General features: G+C 39.6%; 5 protein-coding genes across 7 annotated transcripts; 2 read left to right on the top strand and 3 right to left on the bottom strand.

The window, feature by feature from the left end:
• The first annotated feature begins 344 nt into the window (after window positions 1-344).
• On the top strand, window positions 345-5,609 carry LOC130554141 (uncharacterized). Its single transcript, XM_057333594.1, is given in 1 exon segment — window positions 345-5,609. A coding segment is annotated over 1 exon segment (5,265 nt).
• A 4,377-nt stretch (window positions 5,610-9,986) lies between these two features.
• On the bottom strand, window positions 9,987-21,653 carry zp3f.1 (zona pellucida glycoprotein 3f, tandem duplicate 1). Of its 2 annotated transcripts, none has more exons than XM_057333722.1 (10): window positions 21,591-21,653; window positions 11,617-11,795; window positions 11,293-11,390; window positions 11,125-11,216; window positions 10,866-11,046; window positions 10,675-10,780; window positions 10,515-10,603; window positions 10,359-10,450; window positions 10,172-10,252; window positions 9,987-10,102 (listed from the first exon to the last, which is right to left on the bottom strand). In XM_057333722.1, the coding sequence occupies exons 2-9, from the start codon at window positions 11,743-11,745 to the stop codon at window positions 10,200-10,202; spliced, it is 840 nt and encodes a 279-aa protein (XP_057189705.1). In that variant the 5' UTR covers window positions 11,746-11,795; window positions 21,591-21,653; the 3' UTR covers window positions 9,987-10,102; window positions 10,172-10,199. The 2 variants fall into 2 exon arrangements, with proteins under 2 accessions (XP_057189705.1, XP_057189704.1); XM_057333721.1 differs by lacking the exon at window positions 21,591-21,653 and adding an exon at window positions 11,890-13,082.
• Window positions 15,746-19,939, bottom strand: LOC130554215 (zona pellucida sperm-binding protein 3-like). The gene is made up of 10 exons (XM_057333723.1): window positions 19,450-19,939; window positions 19,184-19,368; window positions 18,995-19,098; window positions 18,838-18,917; window positions 18,583-18,763; window positions 18,370-18,475; window positions 18,209-18,297; window positions 18,018-18,109; window positions 17,824-17,922; window positions 15,746-15,947 (listed from the first exon to the last, which is right to left on the bottom strand). The coding sequence occupies exons 1-9, from the start codon at window positions 19,514-19,516 to the stop codon at window positions 17,858-17,860; spliced, it is 969 nt and encodes a 322-aa protein (XP_057189706.1). The 5' UTR covers window positions 19,517-19,939; the 3' UTR covers window positions 15,746-15,947; window positions 17,824-17,857.
• Window positions 20,813-24,513, bottom strand: LOC130554211 (zona pellucida sperm-binding protein 3-like). 2 transcript variants are annotated; one of them, XR_008962951.1, is made up of 11 exons: window positions 24,236-24,513; window positions 23,972-24,156; window positions 23,783-23,886; window positions 23,615-23,706; window positions 23,360-23,540; window positions 23,147-23,252; window positions 22,986-23,074; window positions 22,795-22,886; window positions 22,601-22,699; window positions 21,014-21,043; window positions 20,813-20,906 (listed from the first exon to the last, which is right to left on the bottom strand). XR_008962951.1 is itself a non-coding variant. In XM_057333718.1 (10 exons), exons 1-9 carry the CDS (start codon window positions 24,300-24,302, stop codon window positions 22,635-22,637), a joined length of 981 nt encoding a protein of 326 aa, XP_057189701.1. In that variant the 5' UTR covers window positions 24,303-24,513; the 3' UTR covers window positions 20,972-21,043; window positions 22,601-22,634. The 2 variants fall into 2 exon arrangements, 1 of the variants encoding a protein (XP_057189701.1); XM_057333718.1 differs by lacking the exon at window positions 20,813-20,906 and having other exon boundaries at window positions 20,972-21,043.
• Window positions 24,514-24,651: 138 nt separating this feature from the next.
• Window positions 24,652-26,126, top strand: nedd8l (NEDD8 ubiquitin like modifier, like). Its single transcript, XM_057333771.1, has 4 exons — window positions 24,652-24,807; window positions 25,076-25,123; window positions 25,251-25,333; window positions 26,009-26,126. The coding sequence occupies exons 1-4, from the start codon at window positions 24,790-24,792 to the stop codon at window positions 26,097-26,099; spliced, it is 240 nt and encodes a 79-aa protein (XP_057189754.1). The 5' UTR covers window positions 24,652-24,789; the 3' UTR covers window positions 26,100-26,126.
• The last annotated feature ends 461 nt before the right edge of the window (window positions 26,127-26,587 follow it).

Below are 26,587 nucleotides of genomic sequence, written 5' to 3'. Positions count from 1 at the left end.
ACATCTGACACAACTGGATCTGAGATGTAATAATCCAGGAGATTCAGGAGTGAAGATGCTCTCTGATCTACTGAAGGATCCACAATGTAAACTACAGACACTACTGTGAGTTGTACTTGTGTGTATTTGGATTTGTGGATTTAATAATTCTGAAATGTCTAAAGATAATGAATCTGATGAGTGTATTTTAATATCTGATCTCTCTGATGTATTACAGTACTGAGTCTGGATGGTAACGATCATCTAAACACCGTGGTGTGGCTACAAGGCCAATAAGCAGTCTGATCACAGCATGCATCACAGTTCGTATTGTTCTTGGACGGGCAAATCTATGCTGAGAAACAATGTCTGTTTGCTGCCACACACGGCCATCAAATGCTGAACGTCTTTTTGCTGTGGAGCTTGCAGTTATTGACAGACGTGCCCGGAGCCCTTCTGCTTCAAACTCCTCCACATCTGGCCCAGATGTAAGACCCAGAAGTCATGCACAGGGACCCAGCCATTTTAATGCCTCTTTCAATTTGGGCCCAGCCTTGCACACCCCTACTGTTTCAGCACCAACCTATCACCTCACGGCCCCTCGTGGTAGAGCTTCAGAGGGACCTAAAGCCAAGCTCGACACGTATGATGGTAAAGATGACTGGGACTCCTTCATCATTCCTTTTGAGTGCAGAGCTGCTATTTACAGATGGAGCGCAGTGGAAAGAGTAGATAAACTCCATGAATGTCTACGGGGAGCTGCTGTCAGATATCTTTGCTCATTACCCGAACACGTACGTGAAGATTATTTTCTGCTGAAAGAGCAGCTGGCTTTCCGATTTGGCCAAAAAGAACCTCCAACCGCAGCACGTCGGAGACTCGGTGATCTGTGCCAGTCTAAGGAAACAATCTCAGAGTTCGCAGAAGAGGTTCAGAAACTGGTTGTTTTATCTTATCCTGGAGTTGACATCGACCTCAGGGATCAAATTGCTGCTGATGCTTTTCTTAAGGGACTGCGCAACCAGAAAGTGGCGTATGAGGTTATGAACCGTGATCCTGTGACGCTGGATGAGGCACTACGGTTAGTTTCATTTTATGAGCACAACTTCAAAGCCACACTTGGACGAGATTTTGATCAGAGGGGGAGGACACGTCGTGTATCCTGGGCTGATGAAAACACTGATTCTGATGAAGAGCCACAGACCTTGCAATCACGTAGAGTGCAGTCTCAGGGCTATGTGACACAGCACCAGTTGCAGACACTCATTGACAAAGTTGATAAGCTCCAGCTAGCCGTAGAGCGGCTGCCTCCTCCTTTTTCTGTGGCTCCCATTCCTGCTGTGAGACCCACCCACCACATGAATTCCAGTATGGCAACCCAGTCAGAAAGGGGCCGCACATCTCAGACCCCTTTTAAGCCAAACAGGTACAGACAGCAAAATAGCATCCCCACCAGAGCTCCTAGTGGGCCATGCTTTCTGTGTGGGGAGGAGGGACATTACAAACGAAACTGCTCACGGTCTCCCAGTCCATCTGCCAGTCCCCCCATGAATACTTGTGCCAGAATGCAGCCTACAAGTCAAAATAGTTCAGAAAGCACAGAGCAGATTCCCTCTATTGTACATGTGAGCAGAGCTGAGAGCCGAGGACCCAGTTTGATGATCTTTCTTACTGCTGATGGCGTACCAGTTCATGCAGTTATAGACACAGGAGCTGAGGCTACAATTATGTCGGAAGAGACATACAGCAAACTACCTGTTAAATCTGTTTCAGGACTAAAAAACGTGCATCTCCGCAATGCAGAAACTGGAAGAGAGATGATAGCAACAGGCGGCGTAAAAGTGGAATTCAGAATTGGCACAAAAGTCATGGAGTGGACAGTTTGCATTGCACCAATCTGCGACACCCTGCTTCTGGGTTTGGATTTCTTAAAAGCTGCTGATTTCACCATACATGCCTCTGGTAAAGTTTTCATGGGCTCTGAACTCATTCCAGCCTACATATCGGAAGGCAAGGGGCCAGACTATGCTGTTTCAAGAGCGATGTTGGAGAGTGACTTCATTGTGCCGCCAGAGTGTGAATGTGTAGTTTGGGGTGTGGTGGATGACCCAAAACCAGAACTCCCTGCTGTTCTAGAGCCTGTTAGCTTGACTGATGGGGTATCTTCAGGCAGTGTCATGATTAACATGGAGCAGAGGATCCCTGTCAGATTGTGCAACATCACAGCTTCCAGTAAGTCCTTATCACAGGGAGCCTGTTTGGGTGTGCTCATCGAAGCATATCCTGACCCTCAAGAAATTAGCATGGAGGGAGAGGGGTCCTGCTCAGCTCCACCAAAAGGAGGAGACTCAATACTACAAGAGCCTAACAATCAACCTCTAGATGTGCACCATGTAAGAAGGGTGTTGCCACCAAATGCCCTTGACCTCCCAGAACACCTCAAACAGTTGTTCACCTCAGCAAGTGAAATGCTCACGGAACAGCAACAGCAGATGTTATTGGCGCTGCTCATTGAACATCAAGCAGTTTTCGCAGCCACTGAGGATGACCTGGGGAAATTCTCCTCATTGAAGCACAGCATTGACACTGGGGCGTGTAAACCGGTTCGACAGCCAGTGCGACGTACCCCTTTAGGGTTCTGGGATGAGGAGGAATCGCATCTCAAGAAAATGCTTGACTCAGGTATTGTGGTTCCCTCAAACTCCGAATGGGCATCTCCTATTGTCCTCGTAAGAAAGAAAGACGGGGGAGTCCTCTGGTGCGTGGATTACCGCCAGCTCAATGACCTGACCATTAAGGATGCATATCCTCTGCCAAAAATAGAGGAGTGCCTGGATGTGCTGGGTGGTGCAAAGACATTCTCGACACTGGACCTTCAATCAGGATACTGGCAGATTGAAATGAAGCTGGATGACAGACACAAGACTGCGTTTGCAACAAGGTATGGGCTTTATGAGTACACAAGAATGCCATTCGGGTTATGTAATGCGCCCGGCACATTCCAGAGGGCCATGGAGTTGGTTCTACGAGGCTTACAGTGGGACACCTTATTGATATACCTGGATGACATAATAATTTTTGGTGAGGATGTAGAGCAGTGTTTTGAGCGCCTTGCAGAGGTTTTTCGGAGGTTGCAGGAATACGGACTAAAGCTGAAGCCCTCAAAATGCCAGCTGTTAAGAGACGAAGTCCTGTTCCTTGGTCACGTTGTGAGCAGTGAAGGAATTAAGACCAATCCAGCCCTCATAAATGATGTTAGGGATTGGAATCCCCCAACCAGTGTCCAGCAACTCCAGTCATTTCTAGGTCTTTGTAATTATTACAGGAGGTTCGTTGCCAAGTTTGCTGAAATCGCTGCACCCTTGACAATATTACTCAAAAAAGGGAGTCACTTCAACTGGGAAGAGGAGCAGAAAAAGGCTTTTGAACGTCTTAAAAGGAGTCTGACAGCCGCACCAATCTTGGTGTTTCCAATTACATCTGGTCAGTTTGTGCTGGACACCGATGCGTCCAACTAGAGCATTGGAGCAGTGCTCTCACAGTTACAGTGGGGGAAAGAGAAAGTCATCTCTTTTGCAAGCTGTGTCCTCACACCGGCCCACCAGAGGTACTGTGTCACTCGTAAAGAGCTCCTTGCAGTTGTTAGATTTACAAGACAGTTCCGCCACTACTTGTTGGGGTCTAACTTCATACTGAGGACGGATCATTGCAGTCTAACATGGCTATACAGGTTTAAGTGACCTGAAGGCCAACTTGCTAGGTGGCTTGAAGAACTCAGCCAGTACAACTTTGTCATTGAGCACAGGCCAGGTTCACACCACGGCAATGCGGATGCGTTGTCTCGAAAGACTCTGGATGAGGAATCTTGTGACTGTTATCAAGCAGGAAAAGAGCTGGATAGTTTGCCGTGCAAGGGCTGTCGTTTCTGTCAGAAGCTCCACCATCAATGGGCCAGATTTGAGGAAGATGTTGATGATGTTATTGCCTTGGCGGTAAGACGCACACACTCCCTAAACTGTGAGAATGATGGTAGCTGCACTAACACTACTAGTGATGGTAATGAAGTAGATGATGATAACCCATGTCCTTCCGTAAACTGGCTGCAACCGCTGAATCTCGAGAGTCTCAGGGAAGAACAGTTAGCTGATCCAGACCTTTCAATCCTCCATAAATGGATGTCTGATAGTTCTTTGCCTGCAAAAGAAGAGGTCATGATGCAGAGTCCAGCGGTTCGCAAGTACTGGCTGTGTTGGCCTCAAGTGGAAATGCGAGAGCGGATCCTCTATTATCGATGGAGTGTTATTGGAGGTATGTCATCATTGCGCTTGCTTGTTCCTGTTTCCCTGAAGAATGAAGTTCTCCAAGCCTGTCACAACCCCGCACAAGCAGGTCATGCAGGGGAGGAGAGGACACTCATGCGCATACGCAGATATTACCACTGGTACAATATGGCAAACGAGGTGCGCCTTTTCGTGAAAAAGTGCCCACAGTGTAGCTCCTGCAAGACAGCTGGAGCAAAGGGGAGGGACAAGCTCCAGAACTATCAAGCTGGCACGCCTATGGACCGACTTCACCTTGATGTCCTAGGACCATTCCCAGAATCCAAGTCCGGTAACAGATACATCCTCATGATCATCGACCAGTTTACCCGCTGGGCGTTCCCTGTCCCCGAACAAGGAGCTGAGACAACAGCCAAGAGGTTGGTGTTTGACTTCATCTCTCGCATCGGGACTCCCCTTGAAATTCACACAGATCAAGGACGAAACTTTGAGAGTTTGGTGTTCACTGAGGTTTGTCGCCTGTTGCAAGTCACCAAGACCCGTACGACACCGTATCATCTAGCTTCGAACGGGCAGGTCGAAAGATTCAACAGAACACTATTGCAGATGATGCGCTGTTATGTGGACCAAAACCAGCGAAATTGGGATGAACATCTTCCTTTACTCACTGCAGCTTATAGAAGCACTGTCCATTCAGCAACAGGTTTCACACCAAATCAGCTAATGCTGGGGCGAGAAGTTTTCCAGGCGCATGACGTCTGGCTGAGGACAGCTGAAGTTACCAGAGATGCTAAAGCCACACCTGAATTTGTTCAAAAACTTCAAGATAACCTGCAGCAGGCTCATCAAGTGGCACGCCAAAACTTACACTCAGCTCAGACCCGTCAGAAGAAGGTCTATGACTTACGAGCCAGAGAGAAGTCTTACCAAGTGGTTGACCTTTTGTTTGTAAGAGTCAGTAGCAGAAGAAAAGGGTATAGTCCAAAACTCCAAGTGCCATGGCAAGGGCCGTTCGTTGTCACAGCGTGCCTTGGACCAGTCCTCTACCAGGTCAGAGATAGGAGATATGAGAAGGTGCTACATCACGACCGTTTGCAACCCTATCTAAGTGACCATGTACCTGTTTGGATGCAGCGCCTGCGACGAAAATACACTGGCACCGAGGAAGGTTCTCTAATTCCACCCACTGCTGCAGTTATGGAAGCAGAAGTGCCAACCCCTTCACCCGCTGATAACTCTGCAATGGAGGAGCCTCAGACCCTTCTCACAACGGACTCTAGCTGTGGAAAACAAGGGATGAAGACCAAAAGTGGTCGACCGGTTCGAGCCCCCTGTCGTTACATGGACTGAAAGAAAATGTAATTGCTAAGTACTATCTTAAAGGGTGCAGAAGGGACTCTGCAGAGCTTTAAAGGGGGGGGGGGTGGTGTTATAATGTTGGATTAGGTTAAATTGTGTTGAATGTGTAGTTCTCTATGCACAAATGCATAGTAGCGTATTAGCCAATCACATGCTGTTACGTCACTGTACGGGGACAGGTTCAGTTTGTTGTGTTAGAGAGTGTGCTCGCAGGTTCCGGTGCGGATGGTTGAGAAGAATCCCATCAGCGCCGGGAAAGAGCATAACCCCGTTATTGTACACTTTATTTACTTTATATACCAGTAAAGTGACTGAAATGATCATCTGTGTTGTGTGCCTCTCTTCATGCCTCCACGGACACACAGAGAACACAAAAAGGGAGAGCATAACAATATTATCAGGCCTAGTGCCATGAGGGGGGAAAAGGGAAAATTGACCTTATACACAACCAGAGCATATTGCTTTCTGTTGCCAGGCAGGGGCGGATGAACCATATGGGCAATTGGGCGAGTGCCCCGGGGCACCAAGACTTTAGGGGCACCAAATAAACCAGCAATACAAAAGACATTTTTAATAAATGTACATAAGCACTTGTTTTTTAAGACTTAAGTCACACATCTGCGCTAAATAGGCGTGGCACCGTGTTCGGGAATACCCCCCACTTTCACCTTGTGTCCTCCGGAGGTCTCTTCCTCTAAAGGATGCGCTATACAGAGAATCCTCAATTTAGAATTAAACGAGACGTCCTTCGTAGGACATACTGGCAGAAAAGGAAACAGGAAGTACTACGTTGCTATGACAACACGTTGCACTCGCACACCTGTCAAATTAATTAAAATGATTTCTACATGAAAAAGTAAAAAGTAATTAAAATTAATAAAAATGATTTGATGACAGCGTCTTTGCTCTGCTACAGCTTTGAGCATTACAGCCAATCAAGTTCATCGTATGAAAATGCTGGCCAATCAGAGGCGTTTAAATGATTCACCGCTGAAGAAGAGCTCTACTGAAATGAAAGTTTATCATTATCAAACGTGTACAGATACGCTGTAAGAAAGAGATTCATCATGTAGAGTTGTCTAATGTATACCCGAAGCTATTGAGTGTTTTAGTGATGTTGGATGTTCTTTGATTGTTTTCTATATATTTCCTGTTTGAATAACTGATTTTTGTGTTCCTTAAGAATCAAAACAGCAATAAAACCGTAATAAAATAATCCATAAATGCTTCTCAGCTTGTTTTGTAAAACACTTTAATGTATTCTAATATCTGAAAGTAATAAGATGACAACATCAAGGGCAATAATCAGCATCAATGATTCTGTTTTAATCTTTCAGTCCTATGGAATGAGTTTGTTTTATAACATCTGATATGCTACTCTGGTCCACATCAGTTTAAAGACACCTCCGGCGCTGCTTTGTTTCTGTGTAAATTAAAGAGTTATCAGGATTTTCATAATTTATATTTTATAATTTATTTCATCTACATACTGTACATTTAGAATGACATCAATCTCATTATGTTGTGCAATTGTTTTGTATATTTACATACAACTCTGGGAAGTAAATTATCACTTGTACCCTTATCTGCAATCCTATCATTTTATTTATTTATAATTCGATGCCAGGTCAGGGTTACACACAAATGTTCTGTCATGTCTGTGGACCCCTTGAAGTAGCCTTGGCCACCCCATATATAAAACTAGCTCTGCCACTGCCCCATGCAGGAAATTTGAATTTGGGGGAGTACATCTTTGCATCATTACATCACATCCGTAAACACAAAGGAGAGTAACCAGCTAGTTTATCACACGTGTGTGGCTGGCGCTGCTGCGGGTGACAGTTTTGTTCATTCTTATAAAAGTATCTTAAAATCATCATCTAGATGGCTGTGTTTAAAAGCGATCATCTGGGGAATTCTTGCAACCATCTCTAAGTTCTGACACTGATTACATCTGGGGAATCACTTGTTAAAGTGATACTTCACCCAAAAATGAAAATTCTGTCATGTACTCCGTACTCATGTACCTTCGAGTTGTTACAAACACTGTAAACCCAAATGCTCAAAATAATCAAATTGATTAAGTACTGTAAACTTAATTTAATGAAACCGGTCTACTTTAAGTTCCTGAAACACTTTCACTTTTAAGTATGATTATTTTAAACTAAAATTTTAAAAAAATTAGCTTGTACAATTTACTTAAAGATGTAAGTTCAACAACCGGTCAAGGATTTCAAATTCCCAGCATGCTTTGCTTCAGACTGCATTAGGAGAGTACATTTTAAAATATGATTATTTGATGTGTTTTTCAGTAAAGTTAAAGACTCGTTACTGTTTACTTATCTTGGATATTAAGAAGAGTTTGACATTTCTCAATTTTGTGGTTACCATTGTTCCACAAAGAGTTGTTCATGTGCTTTGGCTGTGGGAGGCTACATGTAACCCGTCACATATGCAATGTCACCAGTGAATAACGACTGTGCTAATGCCAGTTCGGAGATCCGTCTCTTGCTCATTTTGGCTTGCACAAGTCAAAGTAGTTGATTTCTGCATATGAAGATTGAAGGAACACTCCACTTTTTTTGGAAATAGGCTTATTCTTCAACTGCCCCAGAGTTAAGTCTTACCGTTTTGGAATCTATTCAACCGATCTCCGGGTCTGGCGATTGCACTTTTAGCATAGATAATTGAATCTAATTAGACCAGTAGCATCGCGTTCAAAAATGACCAAAGAGCATAGGCGTAATTTGCGGGTGGATGGGTGGGTCATGTCCCCACCACTTTTTGCCAAAGTCAATTTTGTCCCCACCACTTATTGTAAGAAATAAAAAATACGGAGCGTCTATTTACCGTGCGAGTAGCCCGCTTTGTAAGCAGAGGCTATGTATACTAACTCCGACCATCAGTTTCCGATTGGAATACACAAAATGTAAGAAAGGCAAAAGAAGCTTAACTGCTCCGGTGGCGTAGGGCGTAAAGTAAGTTTTACCTGCTTCATGTCGTCGTGGGTACGCGACTGATGTTTGCTGAACTTTTTCCCTGTCACATATCAGATTGTAAAGGTATTTATTTTTAATAAAATGAAAATATTTGAAAATGGCTGTTAAAGTCATACATGTATCAAACATTTTGCGCTTAATTGCACTTCGGTGCTATATATTCGTCCTTATTGTTCTCGACATGCCGTTGCTATCGCCTATTGCAAGATTAATTACATTTTGATACTTGATAGAAAACTCCAGTAAATGGAAAAAGTCTTTGTACTTTCATGAGTTAAAAACAAAATTTAGAAAGTGTGTTGTATATTTGTAGCCCATCAGGCAATGCCCGTAGTAATTAGTGAAAATAAGATTTTTTAAAGATATTATTTTCCATCTGTTTCCCCTGTATACTTGAATGTTTGTCCTTATTAGCAGGGGGTTGTCAAACACCAAATTTTTAACATGGGGAAAACACGTTCGTTTCAGTAGTTTGTTTCATCATGAATTAATACGTTTAATTACGTACGGCAACAGCCATCCTTACATATAAAGCACAACATGCTTTAAATTAAATATCGATGAATACATGATAGCTTAAAAACAAATGGAAGCAGATCTAATACGTGATGTGAAAATTTATAATGGTGAGATCAGCGGATTCGAACCTGCTTCACGGCAGTGTCAATATTACTTGTAATGCGTCTTTCGCACTAAGGTCACACCACTGAAGCCGTCGATAAAGTGGCGCAGTTTTTATAGTTTTCTAGAGTCACCTACATGTTTCGCGCTTGTGACGTCTATGAATATTCCCAACGAGTTCTTACAGAAACAATTTATGAAAGCATTGTTTGTGTCGTCTTCGTCCCCACCACTTTTCAAAACAAAGTTACGCCACCGCCAAAGAGTTAATATTTTTCCTATTTAAAACTGGACTCTTCTGTAGTTATATCGTGTGCTAAGACCGGCAGAAAATGAAAAGTTATGATTTCTAGGCCGATATGATTAGGAACTATACTCCCATTCCGGCGTAAATCAAGGAAGTTTGCTGCCGTAACATGGCCGCAGCAGACGCAGTGATATCACGCAGCGCATTTCCACATTTGAAGCAAGTCCAGTTTTAAATAGGAAAAATATTGACCTTCACGATATTCTAATTTTTTTAGATGTACCTGTATTACTTGTAGGACATAAGGTAGGCGGTATTTTTAATGTTAGAGTTTTGTCTACATCAGGCACGAAGCGATAACCAACGGTACAGTTGAGTCCATATTAGTGGTTTTAAATGTTTCCCAAAGATTTTCATTGTTCTAAAAATATTAAATTATATTTGTTCATTTTAGAAGTGTCTTGGTGCAACAAAGAAAACCATCAACTCTTAATAGACAATCACTACTCTTTATTATATTGTCCATTATAAATGCTATTCATCCCACAACACTTTAACAGGCACAGGTCATACTCCACCCTTGGGATTTACATCTCCAGTGGCTTGGAGGCACCAATCTTTAGAAATAAACCAAAATTATTATGTACCAAATGCAAAACAACAAGGTAAAAACAGATAACACAAACCTTGTTAAACTGAGAACAGGAGACACGCTCAGTTGTCAATAATAACCAATGGTCCAAGCACAGAGTTTAATGCCGAGGGTTCTGCAATTGTCACTCAGTCAGGTTACAGCATAAAGCGGTTTACAAAAATTTGTCCAGGTGAAGTTTTACTACGCAACTGGCATTTTAAACAAAATGGAAAACTCACCATTTCTTAAACCTCTTTTCTTCCTCCCTCGACAGTTAGTGTCACAGCAGCTACATAGAGAACTTTGAGAGGGATCGTCAAGTAACGTCCATCTTCAATGAAGGATACAGAGTTACAAAAGGTTAAGGGATGACGAAATTTAGTTAGCAACCATACCTTGAGTTGAACTTATCGTATTGACAAGCTTTTTTGCCGCCATCCATGTCTCTAGGGTCCCATGCCACAAGCTTGCAGTGAATGTAGACCTTTAGAATGACATGGAACACAATAACAAAACTGATAATGGCAAGAACAAAGACGGGACAAAAGAACTCACATCTTCTCCAATGGCAAACTTAAACGCTTGAAGACTTAATCTGATCTCAGACAATTTGCTCCTTGGCAGAAATCTCGAGTTGGTGTTTTTACTGTCCACCAGACACCTTAAGTGAGAATTCAAAAAGGGACAGTCAAAACCCATATTGGTGTAAATATTCACGGCACATACGTAACCTTGGTTCCACATACCCTTTATTAGTGATAAGCGGGTAAATACGAGAATCTGGACCCAGTTCAGGTGTTGTGGAAGCCACACATTCCTCCAGGAGCAGCATCAAAGGCTGATGGGCGTGCTGCTCGACCGAGGCAGCGATCGGGATTGTTGAGCTGAGCGAGAACGTTGTGGAAGTGGCCAAACCGCCAAAGTCATCTATTGACAAGAGGCATTACACTGCTGTTCAGAGAACCAATCCGGAACGTAAAGGTTTTGTTCCAAGTATATTCCTACCCCTCATGAGTGCCATGTGGAAGTTTAGCTCCCCCTGCCCGTGTGTATGAAAAACCAGAGGATTATACAAAGGAGCTGCCCAGTCTTTTGGCCTGAGGAAAAACGGTTTTAGTAATTAAATCATAGAAGCACGTTAACAATGTAAATTAGATACGACAAAAATAGCACCTTTTATAAGTACAGGCAACTGGGTAATAAACAGGTGATGCTTTCGAGGGTGCGGTAGACGTGATCTCAGTCGCAAATACAATTTGATCTGTTGTCACCTATGGATGAGAAGACGTCCACTATAGACCACATGTCCCATATGATTGCTTCCCTGACATCAACACTCACGTAGGTTTATTTAGCGCAGTTAACTTCCTTCATACAACGCATTGTTACACTTAAAATAACATTGTGATGTAATGGTAAATAGCGGTTTCATAGAGAAAATAATTCTTTTGAAACTAAAAGCCGTGACAACATGACAACAAACGTCCCTTAACTCACCAGCCTCCTTATAGTACAGGCCCCAAATTCAGCATTGAAAACAGCCTCTGACCCCTCAGGTTTGACCGAAACTTGTGACGGAGGACAATCCCCCAACCGAAGAGAATATGGATCCACTTGCAGGTTCATTTCCGCCCATCGTACAGTCACAGAGTTTTTACCACAATCCACAGTGATTGCTAAAGAAAGACGAATCAGAGATTGTCAATCACAATGCTCCTTTTAAAATGTTCTGTTCGGATGCAGGCCTTATAACAAACAATAGACATTTACCTGCTTGTGCCCCTAAGAAAGCAACCAGATTACAAAAGACAAATATGACAAAAGAAGGCATTCTGGCAATATGCTGTGGGTTCATTGAAGGATTTCTTTAAGCACTAACCTCATTTAAACATTCACATGTGAACAGTTTCTTAATGAGCTTAATGACCATCAGCTGCTAATACTCTGAATCTGATCACGTGAGGGTCACCACTCCTATAGTATTTATGTGATGGGATGTGTTCAATTATACGGTAAAAAGAACACGGTATTCGTCATGTAGTGGGTTATTTGTATTGATTTTGGTTTTTCTGAAAGTATCTTGTGAAGGGTTCCTGTAATTTACTAAGAAGCCATTCATACTTTTGCATTTAAAAATGTAAGCAGTAACTCTTTGGGGGTGATATTTGCTAGGAACGTTGAATTATTATTGTGTGCTATTGGAGTGGATTAGAGAAATAGACTGTTGACATGTTTATAACAAAACAAAAGTTCATCATTTCAGTGAACTCAAAGAGTGGAAACATATTTTGTCAAAAGAGATCCAAAAAGGCCTGTTGGGTAAAACGTATTTCTTTTCATAAATCATTTTAGTCATTCCTCCTGTTTGTCTGTGGGTTTTAACCAATAAAAATGATCAAAAAGAGCCTATCTTTAACGCCGTTGAAGCATTTCTTCCATCTCCGTGAACAGACAAGATTTCCAGTTTGCAATCTCTGACCTTTAACAAGAAGCCTCTTACAAACCTATTTTTTCTGTAAGGCCAAAATATTTACACACACACACCAAAAAACAGACAAACCCAACCTTGAACCTAGAAAAATGACCATATTTAACCCAATCCAACCTAGCACAGGTTCATTTAAACCCAGCTCTTGGGTTTGTCCATAGTTTATCCAACCATGGGTAGAAATAGCCCAGCTTTTTTTGTGTGTTTGTAAATATTAAGCCAATGTATCCACCTTATTTTTGACGTAAATGTTGGCGCCGTATTAAAGCTAAAGCAAGCAAGGGAGAGAATGAACAACATGAAATATTGTCTTTATTTAATAGACATAAAAACAGACAGTTTTTGGTTAGTAGGTTTTGAGTTGTTTTTAGAAAGTTGTGATGGTTAATGTACATACTACATTATGGTTGGTTATGATGGTGATGGTTAGTTATGTAGCAAGAACATAAATGAATCAAGTAACCTCAACATGAAATTAACATGTAGAAGAATCACCATTATTGTGACCAGTGTTTGCTCTAGTTGGCCTCTTGATTCGTCTTTTAATGTTTGATTTTCTTTGCCTATTGAAATCGTCTGGTTATATATTTGTGGCAAAGACAACGAGGTTGTTCATGAGATTGTTTAGTTACTGTTAACATTATGTGATGTTCCAGAGGAGAAATATATAGCGGAATCAATTAGACATGAAGAATCGGTGTATGAAACTCAACAATGGTCACAATCAACAAAAGAAAGCTTCATGCTGCAATGCATGCTGGGTAACCTAGTTCAAAACTCATTCATGACTCACAGCCAGTGGTGGACAGTAACGAAGTAAATTTGCCTGAGTACTGTACTTAAGTACACTTTTTGAGTATCTGTACTTTACTTGAGTATTATTTTTTCTGAGTACTTGTACTTTAACTTCACTACATTTGAAAGACAAATATCATACTTTTTACTCCACTACATTTATAAAAAGGTCCAAAAGTAGAAAATGGTTTCTATGCAGCGGGTTTTCCTGTGTGCGCAATTTATTCTGGCTTGCGGTCTTCCAGGACCTTTTACTGTTGCCAAGTATTTCAGTTTTTCTAATGGCTTTCAAATGGCTTTGAATGGCCATTTGGCAGATTTTTTAACGCAAATCGGCAACTCTGGGATCTTCCCCGCTAAACTAATGTAAACGTACGCGCTGCACACCATTGATAGCGCTCTAAAAAGCAAATAGAACAATAAAAGACGAAAAGGCACATGTTAAAGTGTGTGTTCATCTGTGATGACGATCAGTCAAAGATCGTAGAAACATTGTCATGAAAATGATCGGCAGCATAACGCTAAACGGTAAATAAGCATCACATACACCTTGAGCTACGCGTGCGTGTTAACTTCTGATCTGCTGCTGTATCATTTAAAGCGTTTGGAAAATGAATGATGTTTTTACTGAAGTAACTATAGTTGAAGTTTCCTGTTGAAATAAAAACAATAGAACCCTGCCCAAAATACAACATAAAAGTGATGGATTTAATGGTTATAATGGGAATTGTACTATGGATACTTGTTGTCTACTTGTATGTGATGGATTTTATTGGTGGGATGGTAAATTCTATTGGAATAAAACCCAAAACACACTACAAAGAGGAATTTAATTTAAAAATCTCATTCTAATTAAAAAATCATTGTTTTTTTCAGCAGATGTTTGCAGTAAACACAGTATCCACACAATTTACCATTTCAATATAGGAACCATTTCATTATACTAGCTATCGTTTATGTTTGTAGTTAAATTATGGTAATACAAATGGTAATAAATCCAACAAACACATGGCTTCTACACTTTACTATTTACAAGAACCTTACTACTTACTGGCAAATTGCTGCTAAAACTGGTAAAGGGAATATACAAAATAAAAGAACGCTGCTCATAAATACATATAGGACTAGGGGGCTAATGAGGATAATTAGGCTAAATGATCATACAGGACTATATCAAACATATATGCGCTAAACATATAAAACTCTTAAAGGAGTTGCTCGCTGCAAAATTTGCCTCCATTGACTTTCCATAGTAGGAATAAAAACTACTATGGAAAGTCAATGGGGGCAAATGTTGAAGTGAACTACTCCTTTAATACAACTGATACTGTGAGCTACTCTGTGTATTCAGTAGGTTGCTTCAGAGGCATAAGGTATACGACAATAAAACAATGCACAACTGACAAAGGAAATTTACTTTTAATACTTGAGTACTTTTAAAAGCACGTACTTCTGTACTTTTACTTAAGAATCTGTCTTTACAACTTTGACTTGTAGTGGAGTAATATTTGACCAGTAGTATCTGTACTTTCACTCAAGTAAGGAAGTTGTGTACTTCGTCCACCTCTGCTCACAGCATGCATTGGAGTTGATCTGTTTATCTGAATTAGTTTGATGATTGTCACCATTGTTGAGGTTTGTATGATGAGTGTTGATGCTTTAAGCTTTACATGTGCTCCCATTAAACACATTCACAAGCATTGAAAGAGGACAGGAGAAATGGAGATGATTTAATGTCAAGAATCAAGGTCCCAACTAAAGCAAACACTGAACACAATAATGGTTTGATGAAATTTCATTTTTTCAACATGAATTGTGGGTGCCAAAGTTATTTTGATTCAATGCCATTAACATTGACAAATCAATCATTTTTAACATGGATTTAATGGTTGCTTGCCATCAGGCTATTAGAGTTGTTATTCTGTTGTGTTGGCATTTTAAAGAGTTTGTGACGTCTGTTTTAGTTGTGCAGAAGAGCATCTTATTGGGTTTACTTCATTCAATCATGTTCACTTAACATGTTAATTTCATGTTGGTTTTACATGTTTAATTCATGTTCTCTCTACATGTTAAGAAAACATTACTCAAACATGTGGAACCGATGTCCATGATTGAATCGTGTTCAACCAAAGAGCTTCTTTTGTTTGAGCTAGAAACCTATACAATAGAGTTAAATTAAAGTGATTTCATGCAAGTTGAACAGCATCAAAGAATCTTTTTTTGAGTGCATGTGTCGCAAAAAAAGTACTCGCTCTCGCATGGTGTTTCAGGCAATACGATAAAGGCACATTTCGCAACACTGCAATGGAAACAAATTGTGTCGTATTTACAAGTCAAGTGGCATATAAAAAAAAAAGGAGATTCACATGACCATTACCAGCACATTTTTTGGAAGAACATTTGGAAAGATAGGATGCAAGGAATTCACATCAAGTAATATCTTATAAGATGGAATTTAATGGACAACATGTTTAAAAGTTGCAGTGACATGACTTATGACTTCTTGAGCTCTCACTCCTAATGACTCCAGTTCAGAATCCAGCATCTATAAGAGAAGGAGAATAATATTATTGCACTGTACACAATTCATATACCATACAAGAATGCACAGAGATCAATAACCACATACAAAATATTCCATCAGGTCTAAGGTAAAACAAACCATTGTAATGTGCATATAAAGGTGTTTCTGCAAATACAGCCACTTTTGACTCAAATTAAAAAAGAAAATTAACCCTGTGAGTTTTAATTTTAATCATCAGAGTCTAATACATATAGAAATGTCAACAAAATTGCATGGAGTCATTAAGATTTGAATCTGGAACATGTTTATATTTGTAATATATTATACATTATGCCACAGGGCTGTTGAACGCTTCATTCTGATTGGCTGATGAACGTTCGACGGGTGTGCATTATTTTTCAGTTAAACGCACACCTATGAAGTAGTTCCAGATTTGTCGAGCGAATTACAGTTCCATATCACTGCGCCCAGTTTAACTTAAATGTAGCCTACTGTCCACCAGTGAATATGTATCTAACAACAGACAAAGTGACAGGCAAATTCCATTGTCTGAGAAGAAATAACTTCATATTTATGGACAGCATATATCAAAGGTAACGGCAAACTACATGACACTATCAGCGGGTTAAAGATAAAACACGAAGCACAAAAATAACAACATGTTAAATTCGTCTGTGGGATGGGTAAACGGGACTTAAAACACACAGCATGAAGCTTTCTATGCCACTGAGAGAACCGCAGCTGGCGCAGAAACCTCCGTGTCACTTTCTCTTAATACTCTTCTTGTACGACAGGGGTGTTAAATACGACGAAAACAAATCAAATTCAGATACTTGTCTTTTCACTCTCAGTGAAGCAAACGCGTGTGCACGTGCACTGTCTGTCTTCCTCTCGCTCTCGGAAAACTGCATATGCAGCTCAAGCAACGCCTTCAGATGAGATGCGTAAGAAATTAGTCCTACCAGCAAGTGCATTCTGAACAAATACCACACAAATGTCTTGATAAAACATCGGAACAACGTCTTGTGGTGTTGTGACCGTGGTATAAGCGGAATAATCGACTCCGGTCCGATCAGTTATTCGAAAGTTAACGCACACCCGAGGTGTGACTCCGCTTCGCGTCGTGGCCGCATTACCACCTCGGGTGTGCGTTAACTTTCGATGAACGGCCCGTCGTCAAATATTCCTTACGTAAACCTTGAAAATGTGATGCGGAAATGACATTAGCAAGGTCTACTACATTAGTTTTGACTCTGATCTTAATATACATGAATTAAACAGTGATACACATTTATTTTTAAAATGTAGTTCAAAGTACAGAATCACTAAACTGTATGGCAAGTACACACAATAAATACTGACACAGAAAAGACGATTACCTAATATTATTGGGATCGTCAGCAATGTCCTTATGTGATAATTTCTGTTTCCATAGAAACTCGACTTGTTTGTCGTTGATAAAATGTCATAAAAGCCTTTTTTCATTGATGCGGTAAGGACTCAAGTGTGGGACAGACATTTACTTGAATCATCAGTAAATTTTACAAAAAAAATTAAGATGCTGTAAATTATATGTATATTAAACAATTGCATTTTTTCAAATGGAATAGTTTAATATACAGTCAAATTGTAATTCATTTACAATTATTTTACTCATCTTAACATTGTGACCAGAGTTGTGGGACACGAACAAAAATTATGTTTGGACCTATAATGCTTAATTTTATTTTAAATCACAATCATGAATTATATAATTTTGTCAAGGTGTGTAATGACACCGTGACTATTTATAAAGTGTCATGACAAATTTTGACATATCTAAAATTCAACTGCTGTGACTCGTGCCCGTAGTTGCAGAAACCTTTCAGTACGGTTAGTCTTATACACATGTACAAACCTTCCTGATGAATTTCTGTTACGTTGGGCTAAGATCACAGTGAATCTTCAGTAATTGTCAGGGGTCCTAACACCGATTTGAGAACCAGCCCTTGGGGTGCTGCGATCGAGACACATTGCATGTGAACTTGAATTATAACAAGTTTTCAATGAAGACGAGTAGATGACTAACAAACACAATGTACTCTGATTTACCGGATTCAGCATCTCTCTTTGCTCGGCCTTTACAAGTAGAATCACAGCACTGACAAAGACGGTTCTTATTGGGGTCATCCAAAAGCTCCCACCTGTCAAGAAAACACCACATAAATTAATATGCTGGAATTAAAGTGATGAAGGACAAGTTTTCAAGTACAAATGATTGAAATCAAGTTGCATACACTTACGCTTCTGTGGTTTTATTGTAATTACAGGCTTTTCTTGATTCGTTTAGATCGTCAGGGTCCCAAGCGATTAACTTACAGTGGATGTACACCTGCAGAAAAGGTGGAAGATTAATACGGTGACTTCAGATACATCCACATTCTTTTGAAAAGTCCTCCTTCACCTCTTCTCCTACAGCGAATCTAAAAGCTTGAAGATGAAGCAAGATCGAGGAGGAGTGATACCTCGGTAGAAACCTGGAGAGGGTCGTCTTTCCATCCACAAGACACCTGTTACGGATGTGCATGAAGTCAACTACATGATATATGGATTCTGAAACGCAGGAAAAGGTATTTGTATTTGTACAAAATACAAAAAACTATCGAAATGAACATACCCTTCATTGGTGATGAGTGGGTACGTAAGGTTGTCTGGGTACATTTCCAGAGTTGTGGTGGCCACACATTCCTCTAGCAGCAGCACCAGTGGCTGATGGGCTTGCTGGTCCACCTCGGCCCATATAGGAATAAAAGAACCCAGAGGAAAGACGTTGGATTCTGCAGGGCCACTGAAATTATCTGGTGAGGGATTACAAAAGGTGAAAGTTACCTTATAACAATGAGAATAAAACACTCACACCGTGCCTACTCACAGTTAAGAATTGCCATGTGAAAAGCCAGTTCTCCATGACCTTGAGCAGGACTCTGGAAGAAAGGGGTCCAACCCTGCGGCCTGAAGACAGAATTGACACTTCCATCAGCGATTGAGAGTCTTTTGGGAATGTATGTAGTACTGTGATGTTATCTCACCCGTCATAAACACATCTCACTGGATATGTGAAAGTAGGAGGGTAGGGCTTTGGCAACGGCCTGTGAGTCAGTGTATTCACATAGATCAAATATTTCCACGTCCCCTGATTTAGTATAAATAAAAAATAAAATTGTTTCCATTACAACGGTCAGGATTTTGCAACTACGAAAACCCCCAAATAATCTTACCATCCTTCTGAATTGACAATCACTAAGTTGATAGATAAATTCTGCCTCTGCGTGGCCATTTGACGTATTTGTGAAGCTTGAAGGAAAACAGTTACCGAGGAGAAGACGAGCTGGATTACCAGACATGGATTTGTTCACTTTCCATTTAATGTGAACTGAACTTTCCTTACACACAACTTGGATATCTAAATGAGAAAAGTATAATTAAGCTTATATTGACATTTTATCTGTAATTGGAATTTAAAAACACTTCATTTACTCATTACCATCTTCAGACACTCCAAATGCTGTTGCAATGGTAACAATAAAACCCCACAGCAGCAGGTTCTTCATGATGCAGGTAACTTAGCCCAAACGTAGTGAGGTGCAAACCAAATGCTTTCAGTCAGCAGCTGAGTGCTGTTATTTCCTCGAATCACTGATTTTTAACAACTGGCACCTGGCAGAGGTATGGAGGACCGGGAGTGCCGATTAGAAATAAAATGACGAATTAATTGATCAATATAATAATTAATTAACGTTACTGTTTTAACGGCGGTAGGTCTTTCTTGCTTGCTGTCCAATGAAATTTCGCCGTACGTTTACTTCGTATGACATGTTGGACAGGGGGTGTATCCTAAAAATGAGCCGAAAGCTGATTGGCTGCACCATGTGTGTACTGTCCAATGGCATTTTTTAACTCGATTGACAAATGGGTAAAGAAAAGCATTTGGCAAAACGACAAAGAAAAGCAATTGGGATAAAGAGAAAGAAAAGCATGTGGCAAATGTTTTTAAAAAGCGATTTAAAATGTGCATTTAAAATGATATATTAATGAACTTTTATTTTTTTGCGTTTTAAAGCATGAATTAAATAAACAGTTTTAAATGTATCCATACATTTAAAAATATTTTTTTTAATTTAACATTTTATTGTTCAATTAAACTACATTTTAAAACACAAATTAAATAAACCATTTCTAAAAAGTCATTTCAATTCTCAAATTAAAAAGTGATATATTGATTTACATTTTTGTTTTAATAATTAAATTGATTCATAATTTTATTTCTAATCGGTCCCCCGGTCCTTCATATATGTGATGCTGAAAGGTGGATTCATTGGAATCATACATAATTCATTTGTATTTTTTGTTTGTTGTCTAGACCCGCACAGGCAAAGAAATATAAATCGACATCGAGCCAACAGACAAGTGGGGATGTAAAAATATGATCGATATCATTTTCGGAATAGCAAAATTGTCTCAATATTATCGTGGTCCTATGACTGTATGAAACGATAGGTCTTCCGGCCTAACAACGAAAGTTAGAAAAAATAATTGATGCTTTGTCAAGGTCTATCTGGTGCAATTTTTTTTTTTTTTAAGTGATTTATAAGTCATTTGACCAATCTCATACTATACCTCACCTCATATCTCCAAGCAACAGTTATGATTAAAGGATAAGGAAAAGACTATGCTTATGACACGTTTCCAAGTCATTTGTCACCTTAAATATTGCAATAAATATACAGAGGTATTATCATGCAGTGAGATTTTGATATCATATCCCTACAGACAAGGCAGGAACATATTCCTATATCTTTGGGATGTTTTCATGTCTATTAAAATAAACCCCAAACTCCACAAAATTTCACACGGACATCTTTTATTATTACTGCAGCTTTTTACTTGATAAGGTGGAGAGAATCAAAGAGAGGGGATCCCACCACAATAGCAAAGACTGATCTACAGTGAAAAACAAATATAAGCTTTACTTATAAAATCACACGCAAGGCCAATAATAAATCATGTTTCTTTATTCATTAAAACTTATATTATTAAATAGTTCTCACTCCTAATGACTCCAGTTCGGAATCCAGCATCTAAGAGAATAATAATAATATTATTATTGCACTGTACACAATTCATATACCATACAAGAATGCACAGAGATCAATAACCACATACAAAATAATATTCCATCATGTCTAAGGTAAAACAAACCATTGCAATATGCATATAAGGGTGTTTCTGCAATTACGGCCACTTTTGACTCGGATTAAAGTTAAAACTCACAGGGTTGATTTTCTTTTTTAATCATCAGAGTCTGTAATACATATAGAAATGTCAACAAAATTGCATTGAGTCATTAAGATTTTAATCTGGAACTTGTTTTTTTGTTTGTCATTAATACACAGTAAACCTTGAAAATGTGCTGCGGTAAAGACATGTTGCGGAAATGACATTTTGGGTAATTTTGCAGCTAATTGGCAGCTAACAAGGTCTACTGCATTAGTTTTGACTCTGATCTTAATATACATGAATTAAACAGTGATGCACATTTATTTTTAAAATGTAGTTCAAAATACAGAATCACTAAACTGTATGGCAAGTACACACAATAAATACTGACACAGAAAAGATGATTACCTAATATTATTGGGATCTTTTGAGTGAGGTGGCCTACTCTGTCAGCAATGTCCTTATGTGATAATTTCTTTTTCCATAGAAACTCGACTTGTTTGTCGTTGATAAAATGTCATAATAAAAGCCTTTCCATTGTTGCGGTAAGGACTCAATAGTGTGCAACAGGCACATTCACTTAAAAAAAAAAAAAGTTGTATAATTTACTGATCATTTTTACAATTTTTCTCAACATGGTGTAAATTAATATGTATATTAAACAATTCCATTTGAAATGATGTCAAATTGCAATTAAATTAGCTAATTTTAATTATCTTAAAGGGGTCATATGACACGGCTAGAACGAATATTATGGTTTGTTTTTGATGTAATGTGTAAACACGATTTAAGGTTAAAAAAGGTTGTATCTCCTCTTTGCTCCGCCTCTCTGAAAAGCGCAGATTTTTTACAAAGCTCATGGCTCTGAAAAGTGAGGTGTGCTATGATTGGCCAGTTAACCAGTGCGTAGGGATTGGTCGAATACTGCAAGCAAGTGACGAAAATGTAACATATTTGGAACATCAGGTTCCTCTTCAATTGTACTGACAGGTACGCCCACCTTACTTGCGTATACATTTGGGCGGTCTTAGTCCAATCATACCACAAACTGACGTAGATTTGTGGGGGTGTGGCTACACGAGGCGTCTCAGGCAGGTCTGGGTGAGCATTCACTTTTACATAGAACGCATCTTTTGTTCCCACTTTAATTTTCTCAATTTTACATGCATGGGCAACACACTAAAGACACAAAAGACGTATTCACGCCATATGACCCCTTTAACATTGTGACTAGAGTTGTAGGACATGGGGAAGAAAAAAAAAAAGTTTAGACTTATATATGCTCCATAATTTTATATTAAACCACATTAATCATGAATTATATATTTTCTCAAGGTATGTATTCAACTGCTGTGACTCGTGCCCGTAGTTGCAGAAACCTTTTACGGTTAATTAATCTTATACACACATGTACAAACCTTCCTGATGAATTTCTGTTACGTTGGGCTAAGATCACAGTGAATCTTCAGTAATTGTCAGGGGTCCTAACACAGATTTGAGAACCAGCCCTTGGGGTGCTGCGATCGAGACACATTGCATGTTAACTCGAATTATAACAAGTTTTCAATGAAGACGAGTAGATGACTAACAAACACAATGTACTCTGATTTACCGGATTCAGCATCTCTCTTTGCTCGGCCTTTACAAGTAGAATCACAGCACTGACAAAGACGGTTCTTATTGGGGTCATCCAAAAGCTCCCACCTGTCAAGAAAACACCACATAAATTAATATGCTGGAATTAAAGTGATGAAGGACAAGTTTTCAAGTACAAATGATTGAAATCAAGTTGCATACACTTACGCTTCTGTGGTTTTATTGTAATTACAGGCTTTTCTTGATTCGTTTAGATCGTCAGGGTCCCAAGCGATTAACTTACAGTGGATGTACACCTGCAGAAAAGGTGGAAGATTAATACGGTGACTTCAGATACATCCACATTCTTTTGAAAAGTCCTCCTTCACCTCTTCTCCTACAGCGAATCTTAAAGCTTGAAGATGAAGCAAGATCGAGGAGGAGTGATACCTCGGTAGAAACCTGGAGAGGGTCGTCTTTCCATCCACAAGACACCTTTTACGGATGTGCATGAAGTCAACTACATGATATATGGATTCTGAAACGCAGGAAAAGGTATTTGTATTTGTACAAAATACAAAAAACTATCGAAATGAACATACCCTTCATTGGTGATGAGTGGGTACGTAAGGTTGTCTGGGTACATTTCCAGAGTTGTGGTGGCCACACATTCCTCTAGCAGCAGCACCAGTGGCTGATGGGCTTGCTGGTCCACCTCGGCCCATATAGGAATAAAAGAACCCAGAGGAAAGACGTTGGATTCTGCAGGGCCACTGAAATTATCTGGTGAGGGATTACAAAAGGTGAAAGTTACCTTATAACAATGAGAATAAAACACTCACACCGTGCCTACTCACAGTTAAGAATTGCCATGTGAAAAGCCAGTTCTCCATGACCTTGAATTATACCAGTAGCACGACTTAAGTAGTGAGGGGCCCAACCCTGCGGCCTGAAGACAGAATTGACACTTCCATCAGCGATTGAGGGTCTTTGGGAATGTATGTAGTACTGTGATGTTATCTCACCTGTCATAAACACATCTCACTGGATATGTGAAAGTAGGAGGGTAGGGCTTTGGCAACGGCCTGTGAGTCAGTGTATTCACATAGATCAAATATTTCCACGTCCCCTGATTTAGTATAAATAAAAAATAAAATTGTTTCCATTACAACGTTCAGGATTTTGCTACTACGAAAACCCCCAAATAATCTTACCATCCTTTTGAATTGACAATCACTAATTTGATAGATAAATTCTGCCTCTGCGTGGCCATTTGACGTATTTGTGAAGCTTGAAGGAAAACAGTTACCGAGGAGAAGACGAGCTGGATTACCAGACATGGATTTGTTCACTTTCCATTTAATGTGAACTGAACTTTCCTTACACACAACTTGGATATCTAAATGAGAAAAGTATAATTAAGCTTATATTGACATTTTTTCCTTTAATTGCAATGTAAAAAAAACTTCATTTATTACCATCTTCAGACACTCCAAATGCTGTTGCAATGGTAACAATAAAACCCCACAGCAGCAGGTTCTTCATGATGCAGGTAACTTAGCCCAAACGTAGTGAGGTGCAAACCAAATGCTTTCAGTCAGCAGCTGAGTGCTGTTATTTCCTCGAATCACTGATTTTTAACAACTGACACCTGGCAGAGGAGGCTGAAAAACATGATAAGCAATTGCTTACTTTACTATTAAATGATTACATATGTTTTAAACGTATGCACGTACACATTTGCAGTTTAATAGTGTCTGGACGCATTTGCAATTGGGACTTTTATTTTTTTTATTTGACTTTTATTTTTTTATTTCATTTCTGTGTGACGCTGAAAGGTGGAACCATTGTTATCAACACACAGGAGCAGCCGGACCGTCTCCGATGAACCGGAAGTTCGGTCGCATATTCACTTTGATAGCGCGTTGACTTCGTATGATCGCCAATTGTACTTTTATAAGTATTGTTCGAACATATAATTTGACTGCTACTTTTTTATTTCACTTGTGTGAGTTAAAATACAGCCCTCAATATGTTGATTAAAGTTAAGGTAAGTGATTTTGTTCAGTCCTTAGATAGCAGTGACTTGTATTTTAATGTTATGGACATTTATAACAAACGTAAATTGACGTGTGTTGTTGTGAATCCTTTGTATGTATATAAATGTTTGTAAATGCACTAAATCCTTACATTTTCACATTTAAAATAGTCCGGGATAAACCGTTTTGTGTTCAACTATAGTGCATTTGTAGTTGGTTGAGTGGTTTATTGTGCGACATTTAATTCATTTGTATTTTTTGTATGTTGTGTAATGTTAGACCCTCACAGGCAAAGAAATAGAAATCGACATCGAGCCTACAGACAAGGTATGGACATATTCCTATATCATTGGGATGTTTTCATGCCCATTAAACTAAACCCCACACCTCACAAAATGCCACAAGGACAACTTTTATTATTACTGCAGCTGAAGATGCTTTTTTACTTGATAAGGTGGAGAGAATCAAAGAGAGGGTGGAGGAAAAAGAGGGGATCCCACCACAACAGCAAAGACTGATCTACAGTGGAAAACAAATGTAAGCTTTACTATTGAAGTCAGATGTAAGAGCAAATAATGTTCATTTATTAAAAATACTTATACCATGGTCTGTTTGACTATTCGATTCTGATTGGCTGGAAGGTGTGCATTAAAACCATTTAATGCACGGGTAGTTCGTCAGTTTGATCAACATTTGAAATTCACTTTTCGGCTGTCTGGTCAAGAATTGCACCGTAAACATCAATAAAAGCTTTAACTTGGCAAATGACCATAGTATAAGCGGGATATTCCATGGCTAGCCTCCGCTTCGCGTTGGGTGGTTCTTGGCCTCCACGTCGTGCATTAAAATCCTTTAACGCACAGCTAGCCGTGGATTATACCTTTACTTATACCATGGTCTTTTTGAATACTGGATTCTGATTGGCTGGAAGGTGTGCATTAAAACCCTTTAACGCACGGGTAGCTCCAGTAAGTTTGTTTACATTTGAAATTTAACTGACAAAATCACTGTAATTTTCACCTGTTTGATCTAAAATTTCACTGTTAACATCAATAATAGCTTTAATTTGGCAAATGACCATGGTATAAGCGGGATAATCCACAGTTTATCCGCTTCGCGTCGTGCATTAAAACCATTTAACACTGAGCTAGCTGTGGATTATCCCTTACTTGTATACTGTTCTCACCTGTGCTTTGTGTGCCTGTCTTTCAGGAATGATGAGAAAACCGCTGCCGACTACAAGATTCAGGGAGGATCTGTTCTGCATTTAGTTCTGGCTCTGAGAGGAGGGGGAAGACCATAATCTGTGTTGTTGCGCTTGGGCTTGTACATTGTAGAAATTCTGCTTTGTATGTCTATAAGAACAAACGGCAGACTTGCAAAAAGTGGACATTTGGCTCATAAGTCACTGTCTAAATTGTTGTAACTGCTGCTTAGCATTCATGTTTGAGGAAGCGTAATGCAGATGCGTTCTGAACAGTGTTTACAACCTAAATGTGAATTTAGGTGAAATGTTTGATGTTTGTTTCCCCGTTTTTCACGGCACGCATCTGCGCTTCAACCCAACATAAAGTGTTACGCTGAGAAAGACGTTTTTACTTTTGCTTCAGAATAGCGGCTGTGGTGCTTGTTTTAAGTGTGCTTTTACAAAGATGTCAACTGAAGGCGTTGTACCCGACCCCCTCATCATACGTCACTCAAATACACAGAATTTCCTAAAGGACGATTTTTAATTAGAGCAAAATAACAGCGAGCTTGAATGCAATGAATAATACTACGTATGCTTTATTG

The sequence above is a fragment of the Triplophysa rosa genome, linkage group LG5, assembly GCF_024868665.1.
Source record: "Triplophysa rosa linkage group LG5, Trosa_1v2, whole genome shotgun sequence".
Classification (NCBI taxonomy): Eukaryota; Metazoa; Chordata; class Actinopteri; order Cypriniformes; family Nemacheilidae; genus Triplophysa; species Triplophysa rosa.
Note: the sequence above shows the minus strand (reverse complement) of the source record. Positions and strands in the feature narration are given on the sequence as shown.

Excerpts from the sequence above, each read along its gene's own strand:
- nedd8l (XM_057333771.1), top strand. Across the intron at positions 25,124-25,250 it reads ACATCGAGCCTACAGACAAG|GTGGAGAGAATCAAAGAGAG; the intron begins GTATGGACATAT and ends TTACTTGATAAG. Across the intron at positions 25,334-26,008 it reads ATCTACAGTGGAAAACAAAT|GAATGATGAGAAAACCGCTG; the intron begins GTAAGCTTTACT and ends CCTGTCTTTCAG.
- LOC130554215 (XM_057333723.1), bottom strand. The coding sequence starts at position 19,516 with ATGAAGAACCTGCTGCTGTGGGGTTTTATTGTTACCATTGCAACAGCA. Across the intron at positions 18,476-18,582 it reads CCACTCATCACCAATGAAGG|GTGTCTTGTGGATGGAAAGA; the intron begins GTATGTTCATTT and ends CATCCGTAACAG. Across the intron at positions 17,923-18,017 it reads AAAGAGAGATGCTGAATCCG|CACCCCAAGGGCTGGTTCTC; the intron begins GTAAATCAGAGT and ends TCTCGATCGCAG.
- LOC130554211 (XM_057333718.1), bottom strand. The coding sequence starts at position 24,302 with ATGAAGAACCTGCTGCTGTGGGGTTTTATTGTTACCATTGCAACAGCA. Across the intron at positions 23,887-23,971 it reads ATTGTCAATTCAAAAGGATG|GGGACGTGGAAATATTTGAT; the intron begins GTAAGATTATTT and ends ATACTAAATCAG. Across the intron at positions 23,075-23,146 it reads GATTCGCTGTAGGAGAAGAG|GTGTACATCCACTGTAAGTT; the intron begins GTGAAGGAGGAC and ends CCTTTTCTGCAG.
- zp3f.1 (XM_057333721.1), bottom strand. The coding sequence starts at position 11,974 with ATGAACCCACAGCATATTGCCAGAATGCCTTCTTTTGTCATATTTGTC. Across the intron at positions 11,796-11,889 it reads TTTCTTAGGGGCACAAGCAG|CAATCACTGTGGATTGTGGT; the intron begins GTAAATGTCTAT and ends GTCTTTCTTTAG. Across the intron at positions 11,047-11,124 it reads CCACATGGCACTCATGAGGG|ATGACTTTGGCGGTTTGGCC; the intron begins GTAGGAATATAC and ends TCTTGTCAATAG.